Source organism: Gossypium raimondii, chromosome 9 (genome assembly GCF_025698545.1).
Source record: "Gossypium raimondii isolate GPD5lz chromosome 9, ASM2569854v1, whole genome shotgun sequence".
In the NCBI taxonomy this organism is placed as follows: domain Eukaryota; kingdom Viridiplantae; phylum Streptophyta; class Magnoliopsida; order Malvales; family Malvaceae; genus Gossypium; species Gossypium raimondii.
This window is the reverse complement of record NC_068573.1, coordinates 37,537,618-37,560,674: the sequence shown is the minus strand read 5'-3', so window position 1 is coordinate 37,560,674 and position 23,057 is coordinate 37,537,618. Positions and strand designations below refer to the sequence as shown.

General features: G+C 35.2%; 2 protein-coding genes across 4 annotated transcripts; one reads left to right on the top strand and one right to left on the bottom strand.

Annotated features, from left to right (window-relative positions):
- Positions 1 to 1,821: 1,821 nt before the first annotated feature.
- Positions 1,822 to 6,839, bottom strand: LOC105799450 (uncharacterized). Of its 2 annotated transcripts, XM_012630024.2 has the most exons (7): positions 6,675 to 6,839; positions 6,460 to 6,541; positions 6,296 to 6,364; positions 5,903 to 6,000; positions 4,500 to 4,599; positions 2,933 to 3,115; positions 1,822 to 2,224 (listed from the first exon to the last, which is right to left on the bottom strand). In XM_012630024.2, the coding sequence occupies exons 3-7, from the start codon at positions 6,350 to 6,352 to the stop codon at positions 2,102 to 2,104; spliced, it is 561 nt and encodes a 186-aa protein (XP_012485478.1). In that variant the 5' UTR covers positions 6,353 to 6,364; positions 6,460 to 6,541; positions 6,675 to 6,839; the 3' UTR covers positions 1,822 to 2,101. The 2 variants fall into 2 exon arrangements, with proteins under 2 accessions (XP_012485478.1, XP_012485479.1); XM_012630025.2 differs by having other exon boundaries at positions 6,296 to 6,541.
- An 8,755-nt stretch (positions 6,840 to 15,594) lies between these two features.
- LOC105799449 (uncharacterized) lies at positions 15,595 to 20,726 on the top strand. Of its 2 annotated transcripts, XM_052620877.1 has the most exons (8): positions 15,595 to 15,664; positions 15,795 to 15,866; positions 16,397 to 16,539; positions 18,150 to 19,031; positions 19,185 to 19,325; positions 19,938 to 20,035; positions 20,133 to 20,201; positions 20,395 to 20,726. In XM_052620877.1, the coding sequence occupies exons 3-8, from the start codon at positions 16,410 to 16,412 to the stop codon at positions 20,536 to 20,538; spliced, it is 1,464 nt and encodes a 487-aa protein (XP_052476837.1). In that variant the 5' UTR covers positions 15,595 to 15,664; positions 15,795 to 15,866; positions 16,397 to 16,409; the 3' UTR covers positions 20,539 to 20,726. The 2 variants fall into 2 exon arrangements, with proteins under 2 accessions (XP_052476837.1, XP_012485477.1); XM_012630023.2 differs by having other exon boundaries at positions 15,631 to 15,866; positions 20,360 to 20,445.
- The last annotated feature ends 2,331 nt before the right edge of the window (positions 20,727 to 23,057 follow it).

Sequence of the window (23,057 nt, the reverse complement as noted above, 5' to 3'; positions counted from 1 at the left end):
GGACCTGAAAATTGATGGTCTATCATGGGATAGGGATTTGTTGGATGGTCTTCTGGCTCCTTATGATGTCTCCCGAATTTTGCAAGTGCCGGTGGCTTTAGTAGGGCCTCTGGCGGACTGTCGTATTTGGCATTATTCTAGTGATGGTCAATATTCGGTCAAATCGGCTTGTGCGCTTGCATTTAATAGAAGGGCTCGTAATGCTCGTTTGTTGCAGTCGAGCATATGGGCATCGTTGTGTAAATGATTTCACATGGTGTCTTTTGCGGCAGTTCATACCTTGTAAGGCTCGTCTTTTGGAGAAAGGAGTGGTGCTTCCGTTGGATTGTAGCACTTGTGGTGAACCTGAGGATTTGGACCATGTTTTCCTCCGCTTTTCGCGTGTTGTATACTATAGGTATGGCAGCAGGCTGGATTCACTGTTCAGCCTGCTACTGTTCTTGATTTTGTTGAACAGAAACTTGGGGGGGTGAAGCGGGGCATGAACGAGATCGTCTGCTTACACTTCTTTGGAGCATCTGGTATAATCGTAATCTTCTCTGCTGGCAGCAAAAGGTGGTGCCTGTTTCCCATGTTGTTTTCTTCGCTGAAGCATATTTGATGGAGTGGAGGGAGGCGACCGGATTGCTTGATCGGGTCCAGCCGCAGCTGTCTTTCGCGCCGAGGGTGCTGCTAACTGGCAGCCGCCGCCTGCAGGCATGTTGAAATGCAACGTGGATGCTGCTCTCTTTCGAGAGGAAGCCGCGGACTGGGCTGCTGTTCTCCGTGACTTACGTGGTGATTTAGTTGCATGCTGTACAGGTTATCTTGGCGCGAGTTTGTCTCCTTTGCTGGCGGAGTCAATGGTGGTACGAGAGGCACTGTCATGGCTCCACTCGTTGGCCGTTGATCGGGTCGTGATCAAGTCGGATTCCTGTAGACTGGTCCAAGCTTTATTGGGTCGCCATGCTTGCTCTGCTGATTGGGGAATCTATTTAGCCGACTGTCTCATTCTTAGGTAGTACTTTAGTATGGTTTCCTTTCAATGGATTGGAAGGCTTGGTAATCGGGTGGCGCATACCTTTGGCTCGTGTTGCCTTGACTAGAGCAGACTTCTTCCAGTGGGATGGTATCCCCCGATATCTCTTCGCAAATTTTGTCTGATGGTACTTGTTGTAATGAAGTTACAAAAGATAGCACGAATAAAAATGAATGTATCGAATAAGCCTATTGACTTAAAATTAATTTATGTTCTTTGAATCATTTTTGATGTTTTTGACTAAGTTTATCCTTAAAAAAAACAATAATGATGTTCATTGATGGATAACATTGTTAGTTGATGTATAGATATTGAAATCTGATTATTTATGCTCAGATTTGGTCTATGAAAAGTTCAAGAAAATGTTAAAAGATATGTATTTGAGCATCACTTATTCAAGACAAGAGGCGTACAAAACAAATTAACTATCAACTAGTAATTAATAACGTCCGAGTAACATTTTGATATGATTAGTTTAATCATACGCATCCTCTTAATTAACAGCAAACATAATTTTTTAAATATTAATAACCAAATGATTTTAGACAAACTGTACACCATTAATATATATGTATATGACAATTATATACCATAAAAAATTGATATTAAAAATTAAAATTGGATATATGTTTCAAGTCGGAAAAAATGAAAACTTTGAACTACTTAATTACAATTGAGTCTTTCAAGATCCAATTTAGTTTGAATAAAAAATAATATGGCTTAAACTCAAGAATGATACAAACCTAAGAAAACAAGAATAAAACAAAATTGATTTGAAGGTGTAAAATAATCCATACTTGAGATAATTCAACATCAAAATGCTCGAGCTTAGAATACCTGACCCAAAGGGTCCATACCAAAATCCAATCCAATCCACCCATTTGCCATCACTACTGATGTGCAGGATTAATAACATTAATAACTTCGGAGTATAGATCATATAAACCCTAAATGAAAATGGAAGATACATTGTGGTCAAGATGACATACAAAACGTATATTAATGTTCTTCAGAAACAGAAAAACAACGGAAATAGAACATCGGCAAGTGCGCAAGGCCATTAATAGAGGTAAGTAAGGCATGTTACTCATCATCCTTGTAAGGATACTCTTCTGGAACTTGCTTCAAAAGTTTAACCTGCAACTCATATGCATCATCTCCTCTAAGCATATCACGAATCCAGGTGACTTCCGTCTTCATTGCCACCTGAACAACAGAGGGAATCACATAATGAAAAAAATTACAAAGAGACCCAATTGCCCACAAGTACTGAGGATTTGGAATATTCTAATGCAAAAAGTGGAAATATGTCCCAGTTTTCTATTTCAGCCTCCTATTCTTTAAGTAGAGGATGAATGAATTATTGCTCCATGAAACCATCAACAGACTTTAAAAGTGCACTGATTAAAGTTAAAGAGGCATGGCATTAAATAATAATCTGGCATCGACGTATAAGAAGCTGACAATAGCACGTCATTGAAAAATTATAGGTGAACTTTCGTACAACACGAATATCTTTTACCTGTTGGAAAACAGAGAATACTTTTACTCTGATTGAATTGCTAGTAATTAGGAATGATTCAATGCATACAATACCTATGAAGTTCATGACTTCCATTCATGGCTATGATTATAATAGATGGCCACATAGTTCCATCTCTCTAGAGGTCATGATCAAACTCACACTTTAAGCAAAATAATAAAGAGGTGTAAAGTTTTTATATGTTCTATACCAATAATACACAAAATAAATGAGATTTAGGGCATCAATGTACTACAACAGCCATGGCATGATTGAAGTGGTAGTCAAAGACCAAAGATGTCTCCATACTTCAATTGCCCATCAAATGCAAAATAGATCCATAATCTAGAAACTATAAAATAGAAGGGGATCAAAGATGTATTTCCACTCACCATCTCTAGGGCTCCTCTTATGACTCCACTTAAAATGTTGCAATAGTAGAGGCCTTGACAAGTATCAGGAAGCTCTACAAAGTCCACAAGGGGATTATCCTCCAAAACAATGCTGCAACAAGTGCCATCAGCATCCCAGTTCATGACAGATGCAGTGACCCCAAGGAACATTTTGAAACCCACCTATAAAGAAGCTTCATTAGGGCTAACAAGAATGGGGGGCTACTTCATACTCGTTAAAAAACAGAACTAGGATGACATCTTAATAGCTCCAGCACAAACAAGTCCAGCAAACATTTCAAACCTAAGGCAATGTGCAAATATTAATCAAAAATCTTTCAAAAGCTCATGTTTGTTCATTGAACTGTAAAATAATCTATCTGAAAAGGGGAATTGAATAAAAAATGAAGGCATCCGTATGTCTTTGTGAAAATGCATGTCCACAATCATACACGTTTCCATGCACATGTTTTGTTAATCTATTTTCAATTGACAATTTATGTACCAGAGAACAAGAATGCATAGACCATCATCCATAACAGTCTACTATAGCATAGCCTGTAATATAGATCTACTTGAATGGAGAAAATAAATTAGTGATGCAGTTGACCTGCTGTAACAAGCAGTAAATCATACATTGTTTTGGCAGGAAAGCAACTGATAAGCAACTCGGTCAAAGAGAATATTGCCACTCTGTTACTGCATATATGTAATAATGAAGCATGCTGGCAGCAGCATGGAAAAGTGTTTAGGTGTGATAAGGGAGGCTCTAATGCACAAGCCATGAATTGACACATATCCAATAATGAGAAGTTTAGATGGTAACTAAGTAGGCTTTAAGTCTTAAATATATGTTTCTTCAAGTAAAAGTTGAAGGTTCTTAAAGGTTCTTAAATATATGTTTCTTCAAGTGTCATAGTAATCCTTACAAAATTTTGGGTAGTTATAAATGCACGTTCTGAGTTTAGGGGGTTAGTTCGGGTTTTTCTTATGTTATAGCCTTATAGGGTCTTTATTTATAGTTTAGGTGTTGTTTTATATTTAGTTTCTTATTTGGAGTCCAAGTAGCTGTAGAAGTTCTAAGTGCTAATTTACTCTTTCTGGATATATCCAATCTTAGTTTAATCTCTATTGAGATAGAGAATTCTTATTACCATATCCCACCATTATACTCTTTTATTGTGCAATGGAACCAACCCAAGCTGTCTATTCTCCCCATTTTCTACATTTAATTGTCTGTTTCATGGAAACCCCAAATAAGCAAATTGTAATAAAGTCCTAATATCTGTTCCTCGTAATCTAATAAGAGATTTACTCATATTTATTACACTGACCAATATTCAAACTCATACATCTTCATTAGTTATTTCAATAAATCAGTTAGTCTTTGCTAATTGATTTTTATCAGCTCAAAACCAAAAAAAAAACAATATGCTTAAAGATAACAGAAAGCAAAAATATGCACTACTCCAAATAGCATTATATGAACGGCAGATCATAGAGCAATTGTGGAACAGATGAAAGAAAATTTGATTCAATATAGATAAACCCAACAGTAATTGTACACCTTGGCAATCATTTCCGCTGTCTCCTTAAAGTCAACACATCTGGACACATTTGATTTTGCTAGAAACTCATCAATTAGTCTAATTCCTATATTATAGCCCCTGCGTGGTACTCAAAATAGCTTAAGTAGTCAGAAATTTGTCATTATGTAATCAAGTTATTAACTAAATTACATAAAACAGAAAGCTATCAATACTGAGAAATGCTAGCAATCCAAAATGCGCACAGTAACAAACGAACAATAAAGTGTATCCACAATCCAGTTTCTGAATTTAGCTGACATGCCAAAGAGGAGAAAGCACATCCAAGAAGACATCAATTCGGTCAATAATCTAAATAGTACGTAACTCCTAAACTGATTATTCTCCCTCCCTCCATTCCCCATGCAAATACCAGTCACATGAAAGCAATCACCTATTTACCTGCTCTCACTTTTTCACAGATCTTACAAAATCACCATCTCTGCTCTAATAATAAAACAAATTCAGAAACATACATTGAAGATGTCTCGTCAAATTCATGCATAGATCTCCCCCCCACCCCCAAAATTCCCACTGTTGAAAAATAATGAAAAATGAAAGCTTTTACTAACTCCAAGTTCCTCTCAAATTGAATCCCAGGATAACCCCTCTCAGCAGAAGTAGATCACTGTTTCTCTAAAGAAACATGTCAATGAATTCCCTAATTTCCTGGTCATCAAAATCCATAAATAAATAAGAGAACAAACATCCTTCCCAACAGCCAAATGGCATCTAAACTTATCTCCAAGACCATCCCAACAATAATCATTTGACTTTCATAATAATTACAACATATAAGCTTAATTAAGATTTAAGAATGACTACAAACTGATCCATCTATTACACATAAGATTAGGCGACTGTCTAAAGAAAGGGTATGCTAAAAAATTAATCCACTATGGAAATGAATGAGGACTGAGGAAATAGTTTTGAGCACAGAATAAAAATGAAGACATAGGTGTACAGTGCCCATTAACTCCCGGTTAAGTTGTAGAAAGCTACAGGAGTTTTTATGATGTTCCAATAACTAGTAGTGTTTGTGAGCCAACCCTTCATAGCATCAAGTTGAAAAAATATATGGCCTGAATGAGTCGAAGAAATGCATAAAGATGCATTTAGACATGCACAGATACATCATATACACCACGCACATGTGCACCCAAATGTTGATGTCTTGGAATCAGGCTCCTATCATGATAAGAAGATAGCATAGCAATATTCAAATACAATAGTGTTTTATTGGTAATTCAATGTCATAAAAAAAGAAGAGGAGTTAAACCTCGGCAAATCAATATAACAATGACATGAAACCCATCATAAATCAATCATAGATCAAATGGTTATACTAAATAACTATTGAAGTTTGTCAAAAGAAAGAGTGTACATTTGATCAAGCTGTTTGTTAACCTCCTCAACCTCCTCCAAGTCAGTAAGCAATTGACGCACTATTGCTCCATAAGTCAAAGTGAATAGTTCTGCATTCTGCATCAGTTCAAGTTTTTCAAGTATCAGAAACATAACAATTATCAACAGCACGACAAACAGCAGTATAACTTCAGTTTGGTAGCCAAAAGATATTAAACAGATTCTACAAATCAAACCTAGAACAGATCCCTCCATCATAAAATCTCTCTTGCTCTCTCTGAATACTACGGCGATAAAGGAAATGAACAAATCCTCAAACGATAAAAAAGGAAATTAAAAGAGGTGAAATGGTCCACCAATGTTCCAAACAGAATGAGAAAAGTAGAAGAATTTTAACTGTGTTTTATCTTACCACGCGTTCTACGCTGGCGAAGATCGCATCTCCGGATCGAGGAGCGGCGGGAGGCATTTTTCTTCAGATCTAATCAACTCAAATTCCGAAACTCGGTTCAAATTAAATTAGGTAAATGTTTACGCAAATTTCTATAATAACTAAAACCCGAAATCACATATTACCTGGAAGTGTTCAAACGGAGGGAAGTACCGTAAAGACGAACGAAAAGGCCTGGACCAGTTGCTGTAATGAAATTTTCCTCTTCTATAAAAAAAAAAGAAAAATTGCAGTCGTCGTATTAGGGAAAATTCTAAAAAGAGCCCGCTTAGCCGTTGGATCAAAAGACAGTGATGTAACCCATTGATAAAAAACAAAAGACCAAATAAACCGGGATTACCCAGTTGCAAGTTCAGAAGAATAAAGATATCTCCTCTCCGTTTCACGAAATCTGAAAGGTAGAAAAGTGAGAGATCCAAAGATGGCACCAAATTAGAGGATGAGTTTTAAGGACGAGAAAAACCCACGACCTCTACATGAAGACGATTTCGCGCTTCTCAAAACCTATATGATCAACTTCTATCGCTTTTTCATTTTTATTCTTGGGTTAATATATCTCTTGCTACCTAAATTTAATTTCAATTGTCAATTTGGTACTTAAGATTATTTTCCAATTGGATACTTGAGTTTAACTTTAAGGCTTATTTCCCAAAAATTTGATTGTTGACCTTCATAGTTTTCCTCAATGTCAAATAGGTAAGATAAATTACCAATCATACAGCTAGAGCATCTGTTATCAACACCAAACATGACACACATGATCAATAATGACCTTTAACAATTGATTTGTAATCAACATCTCTAATCATTTCTCCTCCATATAAGATTTTCCTCTAACATTGAGTGCGGCCGTGAGTAATTGCAACAACTATTATATTTGTTTGTTTCAGCCTTAAGCTCTCAATATCTTGAATCATATTGGTTTGATATGCCAGAACTTCACAATAGTGACACACAATATTATGATTGTGGCACCCCTACTTGTTTGCACAGATTGACAACACATTCATAGAGCATTCTTCACAATCAGTGTTATTTGTGACTTTGAAAAACATTGTAAGAGTTTATGCTACGACTTTCCTTTTCTTCTTGATATATCTTAAGCCATTTTGGGGGGGGATTTCTTCTTCCAATAGTAAGTATCTCACCAAGTTTCTTACCAATAGTATTGGGTTTTTCAACATAGACTGAGCTGCCACAAGATCCTTTTGTGTAGCCTCCAAACAACCAGTCTTGACATGTAAGAAAGAATTTTCCACCCCAAACTACTTGATCAACTTTTGATTCACTTTCTTCATACATGAAATTTAATCCACCAATTTAACATTAATATCACAAACTTATTCCTATTTCTCCAACATAGCCTTGTAAGTCTACAAAAGTTCAACATTAGATTCATTATTTGAACCACCATCAGCGTCAATGTTAATTTCATCTAGTGTACTGACTTGTGTGGTGAAAACAATATAGTTTCTTACATAATCCTCATCATCCTTGAACTACTGGAAGAGCCCTCATTACTCTTGGTAACACACAAGGATTTTTTTAGGGTATTATTAACACACTCAACTTATATGTGTCCAAATCCATGACATTCATGACATTTTATGCCATTCTTTTTATCCTTGATAGCCTTATCATTGGTCACCACCCCTTTGTCTTTGTTATTGGTGAAGTTTTTGGCAGCATCGAACTTTTTATTCTTCCTAAATAACTTCTTAAAGGCTTTATTTTTTTTTCATTGATCACCTTTGGGCATGCTCCTCCTTGATTCATCAAGATTGATTTTAAATGTTTGCAGTAATCTAATCAATTCATAAATCCTCATCCTGTCAATTTCCTTGGTCTTTTCAATGACATTGACTTTATTGGCAAATCTCTTAAACAAAGATCTAATAACTTTTCTAACCAACTTCTAATTAAAGTATTCATGGCCAAGTGCAAAAGCCTGGTTGGACAAATCATACATCTTTGCATAAAACTTTCCAATAGACTCATTCTCCAGCATATTGATAGTCTCAAAGTTTGTGGTAAGCATTTTCAACTTAGACTGTTTTATGATGTTTGTTCATTTATTAGCAATCTGAAGGATATCATAGGTTTCTTTTGTTGTTCTTCTATTGGATATTCTTTTGAATTCTTTGCCATCAACTCTAAAAAATATATCATTCAGTGCTTTAGAATTTTCATTAGCCAACTTCTCTTCTTTAATGGTCCAAGTGAGCTTAGATTAAGGAGTTTTTACATCAGAAGCGTCAGTTTGATGGAGGTTCCTAAATAGTTAACATAACACACCAAGCCTTTTCATCCATAGACTTGATGAATGCATTCATTCTAATCTTCAGTAGGTGTAGTTGGAACCATCAAACATAAGGAGATAAGAGATAGACGAACCTTCTGTTTCAAGCAAGAATCAACACCAAGAACACCACTTAATACGTCAAATGTTAAACTTTGATGCCAATTTGAAGAAAACAATTGATTATTATAAGAAAAATATAAGTAATTATAATTGCTAGGCATAACAGCTGAAGAACAAAAACGCAAACACAATTAGTTATGCAATTCAATTTCCACATACGTCTGTGGGGCCTTGCCCAAATAGATAATTCACTATCTTCAACCTTGTAGAAACAATTATTTAAGTTTTACTATTCACCAGTGTAGCAACCTCACATTTGTACTCAAGATCTAGATCTCTCTCTACTAGGTTTGTAATACCCCGCCCAGCGTAGTCTTGTTGATGATTTGTATGCGCTAAAAGTTAAGTACAAATTTAAGTCAAGGTAAAACTGATTTATGTTCTATCTGCTAGTAAGGTATTTGTATAAGTTGTGCACCATGAGTGGTGGACTGTTTGATTTATAGGTAAATCTGTTATGTTTTACTTTTCGGGAAAAGTTTAAACTGTAGTTTTGTGTTTTGGCATGGTCATTATGAGGAACCCGCCAGAAGTGTTTCTTTTCTAAAATTTTTGTATATTAAGTCCTTTTGTTTGTTTACGCCAGTAATGATTTATAGGATTTTGAATCTAATTGTTTCCTATTTATGCATGTGTGCCTACTATTATGTTTAGTTAATTCCTTATTAAGCCTAATTAGGAATTTATAGAATTTTAATGATTATTTTAATGTACGATTTACCTATAATGATTATGTTGGCCATGTTAGAAAATGAGTTAGTGATCTGTCGTAATTTAGTATAGCAGGTTAAACTAATTTTGCACTTTATAAGCTTGAAAGAAAGCATTTCCATTAAGTTTTAATTATATTTATGTTTTCTCAAAGTTAATAAAATGTATAAATTGAATCTTTTATTGACCTCAAGGGCCGAATGAAGCCTAAGGGTGAGCCAATGAACTTTGCAAGTGTGCGGGATACCATTAGAAGGCGTATGAAATCAATATTGGTCACTATGTCGCAACACAGAATAAACAGTGTCGCAACATAAGGAGTAGAATGAAAAAATCACAAAACTACATTCGATGTCGTGACACAGCCTAAGGGTGTCGCGACATACCTTTAAAGATATCCCAATAGGAGTATACTAACTCCTCTGTCGCGACACAGGTCCTAGTGTTTCGTGACATCAACTCTAGACAAAAACTAACGCGAGCCAGGGGGCATTTTGGTCTGCACAATCAAACTTAAAGCTCGGGAACATCATCTAACCTAGGGTTAAGGACAACGACCACCTAAAATCTATAAATAAACTCCTTTGTCACATGTTATAGACATAAATTCCTTAGTATTGTTTTCTACTTTTAATTCTAGTTTAGATTTTCTTTCTTTTAGGTTTTTAGATTTATTTTCAAGTTGTTATTGTTTTATCTCGAGAGATCTGATTTGTGAAGACAATCAGACTTTGTGGATTCATATTTATCTCAAACATAAATTAGGTGTTTTCTTAAACTCTACACTTCAATTCATTTACCATGTTCTCTCTTTATATCAATTCTATATTGTTTATGAAAACCATGAGGAACTAATCCCTTTATGGGGGATTAGCGAGTGGATGTATGACCTACTAACTGTTTTATAGGGTTACTCAATGGATCAATTGTTTGAGAAAGGAAGAACCTAAAGGCCTGGCAACCCTAGGAAGTCATTAATGTAGGAATTAACCCAAAACTGGTTTGGCTTATCCGAGAACACCTTCACCCCAAACTAGTCTAGACTGTGAGGTTAGAAGATAAGTAGTCATTGCTGACTCATTATTTGAGTGGAAGATCAGAAGATCCTGCTGGAATAATAGCTAGTTAATTAATGAGGAACTCGAAGCGATAATTGATGGGGATTACCGAAGTGAGTTAATCACCCATAAGCAGATTTGACTTATTATATTCTTTGATCTATTAAATTTTATTTCTTTATGGTTATTTTATTATTACAAAAATCTTAAAAACTTATTGTATTTTACTTTTGTATTATAACTAAATTAAAATACTAATTAGATCTTTCAGTGTTTAGGTCAAAATTGATCTAGCACTCACCTCCATTAGGTACGATCACCGGAGTACTCACTACTCCATTGTAACTATATTAAAACTAGACCCGTATACTTGTGTATACTGCCTTATATATCCATATCTTTTACTACAGTATTCATACTCTAGACGTTAGTACGTTCGGAGGCGGTCAGTTAGCATTGCATGCCATCCACGTGTTAGCTTTGGGAAAAGAAGCTATGAGATATATATAAATGAAAACCTTTGTAGTGAGGGGTTTTTTTCTCCTTTATTTTACTTTGTTATACTCTGAAATCCTGTTAAGAAGAGTTCATTATTGGAGAAGAAGCAACTGATCGATTCGAAAGATAGAGTTATGCATGAAGCAGTAGATATAATATAGCAAATTTTATTGAGATTATTGGTGAGTTTTCATACTATGCTATTCTTCTCTGTCTTGCATATAACAATAAAGTGTGTTTGTCATAGTTAGAGTCTAGGTGTGAACAGGACCTTGAAACCTTGGAAATGTGTTATATAAAATTGTTTGTATGTGCACATGATCATGATATGAAACATATATGACTTCCTTGGGGGTATGAACTCAGTATCCAGATACAGTGAGCTATTGGTAGGGCATGTTAGTTGCAAACCAAAATGGCAGATAAGTGTGACTACTGGTAGGGCATGTTAGTTGCTAACCAGATAGGGATATATGATGGGCCACTGGTAGGACATGATAGTTGTTAACTAGTTTGGTGGTCATTGGTAGAGTATGTTGGTTACTAACCAGTTGACGTGAGCGTTAGGTTTTGTAGGGCATGTTAGTTGCTAACTAGCCTAACGTTATGGGTGTTGCCTACGGTAGGACATGTTAATTGTTAACCACGACAAAGAGCCCTGAACTCACAGGAACACGTAGGTGTTCAAAATGATATGACACGTATGATCTACTCTGATATGTGGGATTCGATGTTCAATCCAAGGAATGTTGTGTAAAGAGTAAGTTAATGTCTCTGTATGTGTTATATGATTTGTTATGTATCGAAAAGAATAAGTTAATACGATTCTATATGTGTTGTATGATACATATATCAATTGATTTCCAAAAGAATAGTTAATGATTAAGAAGTATGTTATGATTCATGTTGATGAACGTAACGTATTTGTTAAGAATTAATGATTGGTATATTGAATCCGTCCTAGTGAGTTTTGGAAGCATGTATGAATTTGCCTAAAGGGATGTTTGTGATACAAAGGTAAATGTGAGAAAAGATCGTGTTTGATAAAGAAGCATCAATTCTATTCAGATTATAATTCTCTTTGGAGGAAAGGATATAAGTGTACGTACAATGTTATGAAAGATGGTATGCACCAGATGTGAGAATTCGCCTAAAATGTTATACGCCATGGTAACGTGTTCACCAATGTGATAAGAGTGTCCACCTGTATGTCTCGGCATGTAGAGTTCTGTGTATTAGTCTATGTTATGAACTTGCAGTGTAATATGTTCTTATTTAAGTGTTGAGTTTTCCTAACTGGAACTCACTAAACTTACCCTATTTTCTTTTCCTTCTTACAGGTGATATTTCTTCGTAGACTATTTGAAGAGACTCAGCTAGAAGAAGCAATCTCTACAGTAAGCTTCATTTGTTTTTGTTTGTAACATGCATATATTTTGGGGGTGTCTTATAAATCTATTCTAAAACTAATTATGTAATAAATATATTTCTTATTCAGTTACATATTTATAAGAATGTTACTTATTGAGGGACTTGTTACAGTTTATTAAGTTATGATTTATGAAATGATTTCTACTTGTCTATGCCAAACTATTTTATAAGTAATCGTTACTACTAGTATTGTATTTCAAAGAAGAGTCTTCAACCAAAGATTTAAATCCATTTACTTTTATCCTGTGGTGTATATTGTTTGATAAACTTGTGTTTTGAAGATGTTTTCTGATTCTCTACCTAGTGAAGTTGTTATGGATCACAATTGAACTAAAAATTGAGCTAAGTTTGTCTTCTGTTTATGTAATGCCTCAGTCGATTCATGGGGATTGAGGTGTTACAAGTTGGTATTAGAGTTTAAGTTGAGTCAATTTTCGGACAATTGAGGGCTGAGTTACGCCACAGTATGCATGTTACATGTTTTTATCTAGTCCTTTATAGATTTGCTAAACTTTGTTTGTATATATGTATTTGAGATGTTTTTGGATTCTCGTGATATTATTGATAAAGGTTTGGAAAGTAATAATCTTCAGACTCATGGTTCAGAACCGTCAGTTGATCTAAGAGTAACCAGAAATACTGCAAATGATGTTTTTGTTAAGATGATAGAAAGATGGTTTCAGATACATGTTAGTGAGACCATGCACAATTATCTCGGGCTTCCGTTTATTATCGATAAGAATAAAACTCGAGTATTCCAACACATTTTCTGTCATTTTTGTAATAGGATAAATAATTAGTCGAAAAGGCTATTATCCTATAGTGGTAAAGAGGTCTTTATTAAAGCTGTATTACAATATTTGTCTACTTATGTTCTTTCAATTTTTCATGTTACCAAGGGCACGATCGATAATATGATTTCTAGGATGCGAAGTTTTTGGTGGGCTAGTGAGTCAAAGGGTCGAGCTTGGGCTATAATGGCTTGGAATGTCTTATGCACACCAAAGGGTATGGGAGGGATTAGATTCAAAGACATTAGTCTGTTCAACATTGCATTGCTTGGTAGACAAGTGTGGTGCATTATCAATTATAGATATACCCTTTTGTTTGTAAGTTCTTAGTGCCAAATATTTTCTAGATGGTGAAGTGTTCCACCTGAAGGAGGTGGATAAACCTTTTTTTACATGGACTAGTATCGTGACGGTGGCTAAAGCCTTAGAAACCAATTTTGGGTGGCAAGTTGGGGATGGCATGAATGTGAGGATCGGGTCAAATCAGTGAGGTTTCGAGGGTCTTAATTGTAGTGCCTTGCGGTGCCCTTATGAGGGTATTTGGGAGAGGGTGATTCGCGATTTATGGAAATCTCACTATATTGAGTGGGATGGCGAACGTGTTTGTGAGCTTTATGGGGAAGGAATGGTGGAACATATTTGTGAGTTTCTTATCATTCCTAACGGGCCGCCAAATATAATCATTTGGTTTCATAATATGAAGGGGATTTATACTACAAAATCTGCCTACTCTTAGCTTATTCTCAAGCAAATTGGTTTCGACCCATATCAGATCTTTTGGAGTGTCATTTGGAAGCTTCAGAGTTTGCTTAAAATTTGTATTTTTGCTTGGAGGGTGGGGCATGAAGTACTTCCGACAAATGTGAAGATCTCATCCTTTAAGTAGAGTGTTGATCGTGGATGCTTGAGGTGTGGTGCTAGGGATAAGATGACCATCCATGCTCTTAAGGATTGTTTGAAAGTCCGTGCGATCCTCTCTCCTGGTGGGATTGATGGTCGGTTGCTTGACTTTGATTACGAGAGGTGTATCGATTGGATGGAAGCAACCATGGGCTTCGTGGATAGGAAGGCTTTCAAAGCCTTTGTCACAACCTTTTGGAATATTTGGAATAGCCGAAACAATGCCCTTTTCTGGGGCAAGGATGAAGATGCAATTGTTATTTGGGACCGGGCTAAGACTCTTACTTCTAATTTTAGGATCCATAACCTTACTCACGAGCTAATGATTCCTAAGACTCATTGTACTCAAAATTGGGAGAAGCCACCTAATGGTTTCACTAAAGTAAATATTATTGTTGTCGTGGTTGATAATATGGTTGTATTTGGGGTCATTATGCGGGATTGTGATGACTTTGTTTTGGGGGGTATAACTGTGTAAAGAGGAGCGTATGATTGTGGAATGGGTTGAACTTTGCACGTTGATTGAAGGCATTAATTTAGCTAACACGAAAAACCTTGGGAAAGTCATTTTCGAATCCGATAGCACAAGCATTGTTAATTAGGTTTGGAATTTTAAGGAGGATATTTCTATCTTTGGTCATCGTGTTAAGGAGACTATTGGCATGCTTGATTTCTTTTCCAAGTCCGAAGTTAGGTGGAGTGGGCGATCTAAAAACAAGGTGGCAGATCATCTTTGTAAACTTGCATTAGCTAAAAATGTAATTTGTTTTTTGAAATGGATTATCCTAGTAAAATCCACAACTTTGTAATTTTTTATTCAAGTTAATCGAGGTAGTGGCTTTCGAGCTCGTTTTTTGTAAAAAAAAATAGCCCTAAACATTCTTACTAGTATGTGGCACTAAAAAGTTTTTCTATAAATTTTTTTGTTTGACACAAGTAAGATTTGAGTTTTTTAGCACTAGAGAACCATTTTTTTAACAAAAAAATATTTAAAAAAAACTTTTGACCACTTATGATCTTTTTAGTGCTGGAAACTAAAAAGCTAAAAAAATCTAACTCTCAACATTTACATATTGTGTAATTTGATTTTTTTATAAAACGCAAAAAAGAAAGAAAGAGATAGACGAAATTACACAAGATTTAAATGTTAACAGTTAATTTTTTAAATCAAGACTAAATTGAAATATTTTATAAATGTTGAGAGTTAAAGTTACTATTATGATAATTTTAAAATCTAAACATTGTTTGGCAACTGGAGACAAAAAGACTCACAAAATTGAATAGTTGGATAACCAACTTTTCATAAGAAATTTATTAATAATTGAGTGACTAATAGTGTAGTTTAACCATAAATTAATTAACCGGATAAGAAAAACCCGAATAATCAAATTATTTCGGTTTAGTTTTCGGGTGTATTCAATTTAACCGATAATTTACAAACCCCTGTTTGCTGGACTATATATATTTGTTTATCACCAGGATGAATAGTTGATACATAGGACCCTTCCCTTCCTTTTTCGTTCGTTTCCCTCATCTCCTTCTGCTTTCGTTTTACTTTTTTGTTTCTTCCTTATCTTGCAAGAGTGCAAGCCGTACTGCATAACTGATTTTTTCTGAGCTCTGGCTTTTTATTCCTCTCCTTCATGCAGATTTCCATCTTGATTTTGCCTCGCACGCGAGATTAAACGTTGTCCAAACTCCAAGCCTTTACCAATTCAAAGGTAATCTTAATATATAATTCGATTTCTTTATTTATTTGTTGTTTGGGTTTTGGTTTGTATGTGGTTAGGTATTTTAGGATTTGTTTAGTTTTTGTGTGGGGTTTTTTGATTCTCTGCCTCGACATGATTTTAAGCGAAAAAATCTTTCATCCCGACTTTCTATTGATTTTTTTTTCTGTAATTTATAATTATTCCGCGATTGTAATGAAGCGAGCTAGGTTTGATTTCACAAACGAGTTTTTTGATTCTCTGCCTCGACATGATTTTAAGCGAAAAAAATCTTTCATCCCGACTTTCTATTGATTTTTTTTCTGTAATTTATAATTATTCCGCGATTGTAATGAAGCGAGCTAGGTTTGATTTCACAAACGCCCAAAAAATAAAAGGAAAATCCAGTTTTTCTTTTTTATTTTCTTCCAATAACATCAATTTCTTAGTGTTAGCAGCCAACGTAATAGGTTGTCTTAGAACGTGTTGTTCCTTTATTGCTTTATTATGTTAAACTAATGCAGAAATATGTATTATTTTAGGCAAGTCGGTTTCATGGACTCCAATTTACAGGCTTCGCCTAATAGTTCTGATGCAAAAACAGCATTTCGTAAGCCTTCTACTGACTCATCTAACCGACAATATAGGCGTCGTTCTCCAGTCAGCGGGTTATCTTCATCTGAAGGTTTGATTGTTAATTTTTGTTCTATGCTCTTGTTGGTTCTTGTTGAACGTTCTTCTTTGTTGAATTTGTACCTTCGCACTCGTTTAAATCTGTGTTCTTCCTTAAGTGGAACGACATCACAGTTAACTAAAAACAATTAAGGCTTTTTATTGGTTTAGAAAGGAAAACTCAGTTTTGAGGGCAATATAAGATTAAGAAAAAGATAAAAGAAAAGAAAATGGATTGAATCTATCTTTTGGTCTGGGATATAAACAGTAGCATGGACAGTGATTCAAGGTCAGGTTGAAGCTTGAAGGATTCTTTCTTTTGGATTAGGTTGGCTTGAAACTTGAAGGATGCTTTCTTGTGGATTTTGGTTTAGGTTTGATGTCTATTCTAGGGTCTAAAGGTAATGAACGATTATAATATGAATGCCTGAGAAGAATAATTACTCTCCTCACACAAGTGTGAACTGAGACTTGTTTAGAAAAACTTTGTTACACTGACTCTTCATTTTTCTGGAACTGTGTCTGACATCTGTATCTGACATGAGGACGGGGTTATGACCTTCCAAGGATCCTTCAAATGCATGGAAAGACAGAAAAAATTGAATATACCTATGCCTGACACAGATCCCTATCCGACACACCCAAGTCCAAGTAACACTGGGGAAACAAATTCCCAATAACTCCTTAATGCTATAATACACCTAACCCAAGCATAAAGTGGTACTTAACAGTAAACCTTGTGACCACAATAATGACCTAATTTAGTTGAACATAAAATGAAAACCTCACTTCCTAGTTTGCTTGGATATATATCTTGAACTTTCTTGACTGCTTAGTTTTCTGGTACATATCCTTTTTTTGCCTAAAGGTTCTCTTCCTTTCCATCATGTGTCACATGGGTCATAAATACGTGGTGAGTCGACCCTTCTGTTGTCAATTTATCACTCTGATGCTCAGTTATGTTTGCATGAAGCAGTTGATTTGTCATGATTTCTTATAGTTAAATTGAGAATAGTCATTTTTTAAAAATTGCTTTTGATATTGTTTGGTCTTCGCTGCTGGTTATATATCGCTTGAGTCAGAATTTGGGATAAGCAAATCTGTCTGTACTGTTTGCTTGTTACCCTTACTATTTTGGTTAATATATTTAGGTATGATGATACAAACCATGAAAGTTAATATGTATGAGAAGCCTTGTTTCGGTTGATTTTGTCCTGCATTGAGAGTTAAAATTCTTTAATCATACTAGAAATGCGTGGAAGCTCTTTTTTCCGATTGATTTTGCGTGTCAAATATATTTACTCATGATTGCTATTTGTATGTAAGGAGTAAATTTTAGAAACACAAAATAGAGCCTTTTCCATTTTACAAGTCTTGACTAATTTATGGTATTCAGAACTTGACCGACTGTTGGACTAATGAGTTAATGTTTAAAGCATTAACCTTCAATTTTAAGAGCTCAAATATCTTTCTTCTTTTAAGCAAATGCTTTTATGACTATCATCTTGACACAAAATATTCATGTTTCTCATCTCTTCCAACTCTGGACCTTGAAAGTTTGAATCATATTAAAAAAAAAGTGTCACATTTCTAAAATCCCATTTCTGATTTTGATGTTTACAGGAAGTTCTCCCCAGCGTGACCGTAGCATTAGTCCCATAGTTTCAAGGGATGGTCTGGAAAAAAGTGCTGATACTCGACCGGGGAGAGATGGGAGAGAATTGGATAGTGATTCTCGTGGGAATTGGTATAGTAGAAGTGGTGATTCTTATAGATACTCCGATCGACAGTCTTCCAGGAGCTCTCATGGTTACTCCAGGCATGACAAGCGTGCAGATGAAGATAGCAAGTATGATAGATTTTCCTCCCGTTCTGATCGAGAATCAAGAATTAGCAATCATTCTGATCATCCAAGACAAGCAAGTGACCTTAGTAGGTCAAAAGACTATTCACAAAATGCTGAAAAATATTCTCGTGATAGATATGATGGTTCTGGACATAGGAGCAGGGACAAGGGGAAAGAATCACCATTTCTAGAGCGTTATAAGGATAAGTATTCGTCTTTTCACAGGGTTGGCTCTGGTAGGAGACATGGCAACTCTCTTTCTGAAGAGATGGATAGAGATCGAAGGAGGTGGGACAGAGATGGTCGAGATGAAAAAGTGGACTACCATAGAAGCTGGAGAGATAAAAAAGCCGATCACACTTCTTATGAAGAATCCAGGGGCCATTGGAATGATTCATCTTCTGTGAGGGAGAGGGACAATGATAAACGTCGCTCTAAAGATGGTTACAGGAGTGGGCATGAGGATATAGATGGCCTGAAGCCTTCAAAGAAGGAGAGAATGAAATATGATGAAGGGGAAGTTAATGTGGAAAAGAAGGATAGGTATGGTAGAGTAGGGAAGGAGCAGTGTGAAGACCAGTCTATATTTGACAGCAAAAATCAGGAGTCTCCAGCCAAGAAGTCGAAACTCTTTAGCTTGGGCAAGGGCTCTGATTATGGTAAGGATGGTAATCATATATATTGTGGCTTTTTTTCTTAGGCTTGAGCTAAAATTTAGCAGCAGTTAAATTCATATCTGTTTCCCAGTAGATGTTTATTCCACCTCTGTTTTATTACTATGTGATTAGTTTCTCTGTCTTCTCATACTATAGGTGATGAAAAATTGTCGAGTTTGGAGCAAGCTGAGGAGACCGTTGAAAGAGTGATCATGGGACAGGTCCATAGCAGTAATGTTGACATCACTAACGACCTAAATGCTGCAAAAGTTGCTGCAATGAAAGCTGCTGAATTAGGTATTCTTAAGATTCGCTTTAAGGGTCCCATCTTTATCTTTCTCTTTCTTATTTTAACTTAGGGCTTAAAACGCATTAATGAACAATTTGTTTGGAATTAAAGCGTGGAAGTAGCTGTAGTCTCTGATGGAAATTTGAGTCAATGGCATGCTCTTCTTATAAATTACTTTGAAGCTTAGGTTTACAAAGAACATATGCTATCATATCAGACATTATTATAATGGGCTATCTTTCTTACTCGTCTTTTGTACGACATGAAGCATCCAAATTTACCATACTTCTGTCTCTAATAATCATGGTCTTTACTTTGAAGCTTAGGTTTACAAAGAACATATGCTATCATATCAGACATTATTATAATGGGCTATCTTTCTTACTCGTCTTTTGTACGACATGAAGCATCAAAATTTACCATACTTCTGTCTCTAATAATCATGGGCTTTAGTTAAACGGAGTCTCTTTTGTCATTTCCGACCATTTCCTATCTGATAGTAGTTATTAAGTCATTATGTTTGTATTATTTGGCACATTAAAGGCTGGCAGATGGATTTCCATGAAAGCTTATTTCTCCCTGTTGCTTTTACACCGTAACTGAATTGATTGTCAATGTAGTTAATAGGAACCTCATTGGGGCAGGCCACAGTAATATGACAACGGAGCAAAAGAAGAAATTGCTGTGGGGGAGCAAGAAAAGCACTCCTGCAGAAGAGGTATTTCTGCTGTATTAGCTAGATTTTCAAGATTTTTGGAAATTTATTGCGTTCAACATAGATTGCTACTTGTATCTATATATTTGGTTGATGGCAGTCTGGTCATCGCTGGGATACTGCACTATTTGGTGATCGTGAGCGACAAGAGAAGTTCAATAAACTCATGGTAATACCCTTTTTTCTTTTTATGCTTTGGTTGTTTTTCTCTAAGCAACTTGGTTGCCATACAAGTCAGTCATTGCAACCATGTACGGAACAAACTATCGCATGTGCTATGATGCATTCTATCTATTAGTTCCTTCACATACTAACACATATTTGAAGTCTGAGGTTGCCTTGGTACCTATGGCCGATTGTAGGGTGTAAAAGGAGATGTGAAGGTGGAGCATAAAGCCGACAATCAAGATGCAGAGAAGCAGCGGGAGCTCCAGCTGGATTTGGAGAAGCAGTACACAGCCGGACTTAGACGAAGGGATGGTCGCACTGTTGGATTAGGTCTTTAAGCATCAGAATTGGAAACTTATGGTGCTGCGGGGAACTTTTTTGTGACATTTCTGTTCTACTATCTTATTCTGTACTCCTCGAATTATGCATTTTGAAGGAAATGTGCTTTGCTGGATGTTTCAGGTGTCGGCAGAAGGCTCTTAACCTTTTTGCCTTTCAATATTTTATAAATAATCTCTCTATATAATCCTCTGGTATCGAGTTTTAAGGTTTTCCATTAAGAGGGATAAATTATGGGAAAAAGTACACAAACTGCCTAGGATATATTTATGTATATACTTCGTCTCTTTATCTACGGAGGTTTGATGAAAAATTAAAATACCCGAGTGCCCTGTCGTTTATTTGCTAAGTTACCTATCTATGGATACATTTTCTCAAGCATGAGATAAATCTTGGAAAGAATAATAAGGTGCAAATCAATGAAACTATATGTTATGGATGTGGTACTAAAGGTCATTGGTCTATAATATGTTGCACTCTACAATATTTAGCTGATCTTTTCATATCACTAAAAGAAAAGGAGAAAACGTCGATGTGGATTTATCTGAACTTTTTCATCCTACTTATTAATACCCTTTTGGTGTTTCTAACTCTTTTGAAGTGACAATAGAGAAGTTTAAATAACCTTATTTTATGATATATATTTTCTACTATTCTCTCTAATTATTCAAATATACTTTAATATATTTAGATAATGCAAAATAGCATATTATGGAGGATGAGATATGCTTACTAGAAAGTGGTACTGCGACAGTACAGATTTCTTATAATTGAAGTTAGTGTTAATACCGTATTTGGTTGTGCAAATGGAATGAACGATCCGGAAGAGTCCACTATGTTTCCAAATGAAACATATTCATGTATTGAGGATGCATTATACTCTAGTAGAAGAAATATGCTAAATTTCAAATATATATGTAGCTACAGGTATCATGTTGAAACAAAAAGTACAGGTGATATAGTTTCATATAGGAAATTCATATTAGAGTAACTTTTATGTTTTTCGTATGGATTATGTTTAACTAAATTAAGATTATAGAATCAAATTTTATACATCGAAATGCTTAGATCCTAAAACTTTTATAATTTGGCATGATCAATTACGTCATGTAGATTCTACCATAATGTGATGTATTATTGAAAATATACATATATATCTATTAAAAGATAAAAGCAAATCCTTTTACCTAAAGATTATTTTTGTATTTTTTGTGCTCAAGGGAATTTGATTATTAAGCCCTCTTCTAAGTTATTTATGTTCCACTTTTTTTGCAGAGAGTAAAATGAGATTTTTGTAGGCTTATTCATCCATCATGTGAACTATTTTGGTATTTCATGGTTTTAATTGATGCTTTCACAAGATGATTACATGCTTGTTTACTTTCATCTTGCAATATTGTTTTTTTCTAAATTTCTTGCTCAAATTATAAAGCTAAGATCAAGTTTTCCCAATCAACCTATCATGTTAGTACGTTTAGATAATGTAAGAGAGTTTACTTCAAAAGATTTTTATAATTATTACATGTCAATTGGAATCCATGTTGAACATTTCATTGCTCATTATTATGTTCAAAATGGTTTATCATAATCATTTATTAAATATTTACGACTTTTTGCTAGACCTATGCTTATGAGATCAAAGCTTCAAATATTTGCTTGCAGATATGCTGTTAACATGTTTGTACTTATTTTATTTGAAAGGGTAGTAATTTATTGAAACAAATCTTTGACTTATGATGATATCGTGAAATGATTTGAGATCAATTCACTTAGAGAAACATATATTGACGGTTGGATTGTGAAAATTATGCCTATTGGCAGTGACAGAGCCAAGGGGGCTGACAGGGGCCCCGACTATAAAATTTTAAATTACAAATGGTAAAATTGCACTTTGGCCCCCTAAGAATAATAAAAATTATAAAGATATGGACTATTAAAATGGTAAAACTGCATCTTTACTATCGCAAAAATATACAATTTAATTCTGCCCCTTACAAAAAAAATAAAATTCTGGCTCAACCACCACCTATTGGAAAGTATAAATGACGGCTCATTTCAAGTCTATTGATGAAAATGCTTGACACGTATTCTCACTAGATGATAACCTCTCATGGTGGAAATTAAAGCTGGAAGAGTGGTCAAATCTGAGCTGGATAGGACAATAGATGAGGAACACCTTTTCAATGCTAACTCTAAAGCATTGTATACTATTTTTGTGGAGTTGACCATCAAGAATTTAAGAGAATCTCAAAGTGCACCATTACTAATGCAGCTTGGGATATTCTATAGACTGCACATGAAGAAACCAACACTATCAAGCAGTCCAAGATGCAAATGCTGACCGCTAGATTTGAGAATCTTAGAATGCAAGATTCAGAAACCATAGATGAATTCTATGTTATATTGTGTGACCTATCGAATTAAAAATTTGTTCTGGGAGAAGAATATTCTAACACCAAGTTGGTAAAAAAAGTATTGAGATCTCTCCTTGATAGATTTTCTATCAAAGTCATGACCA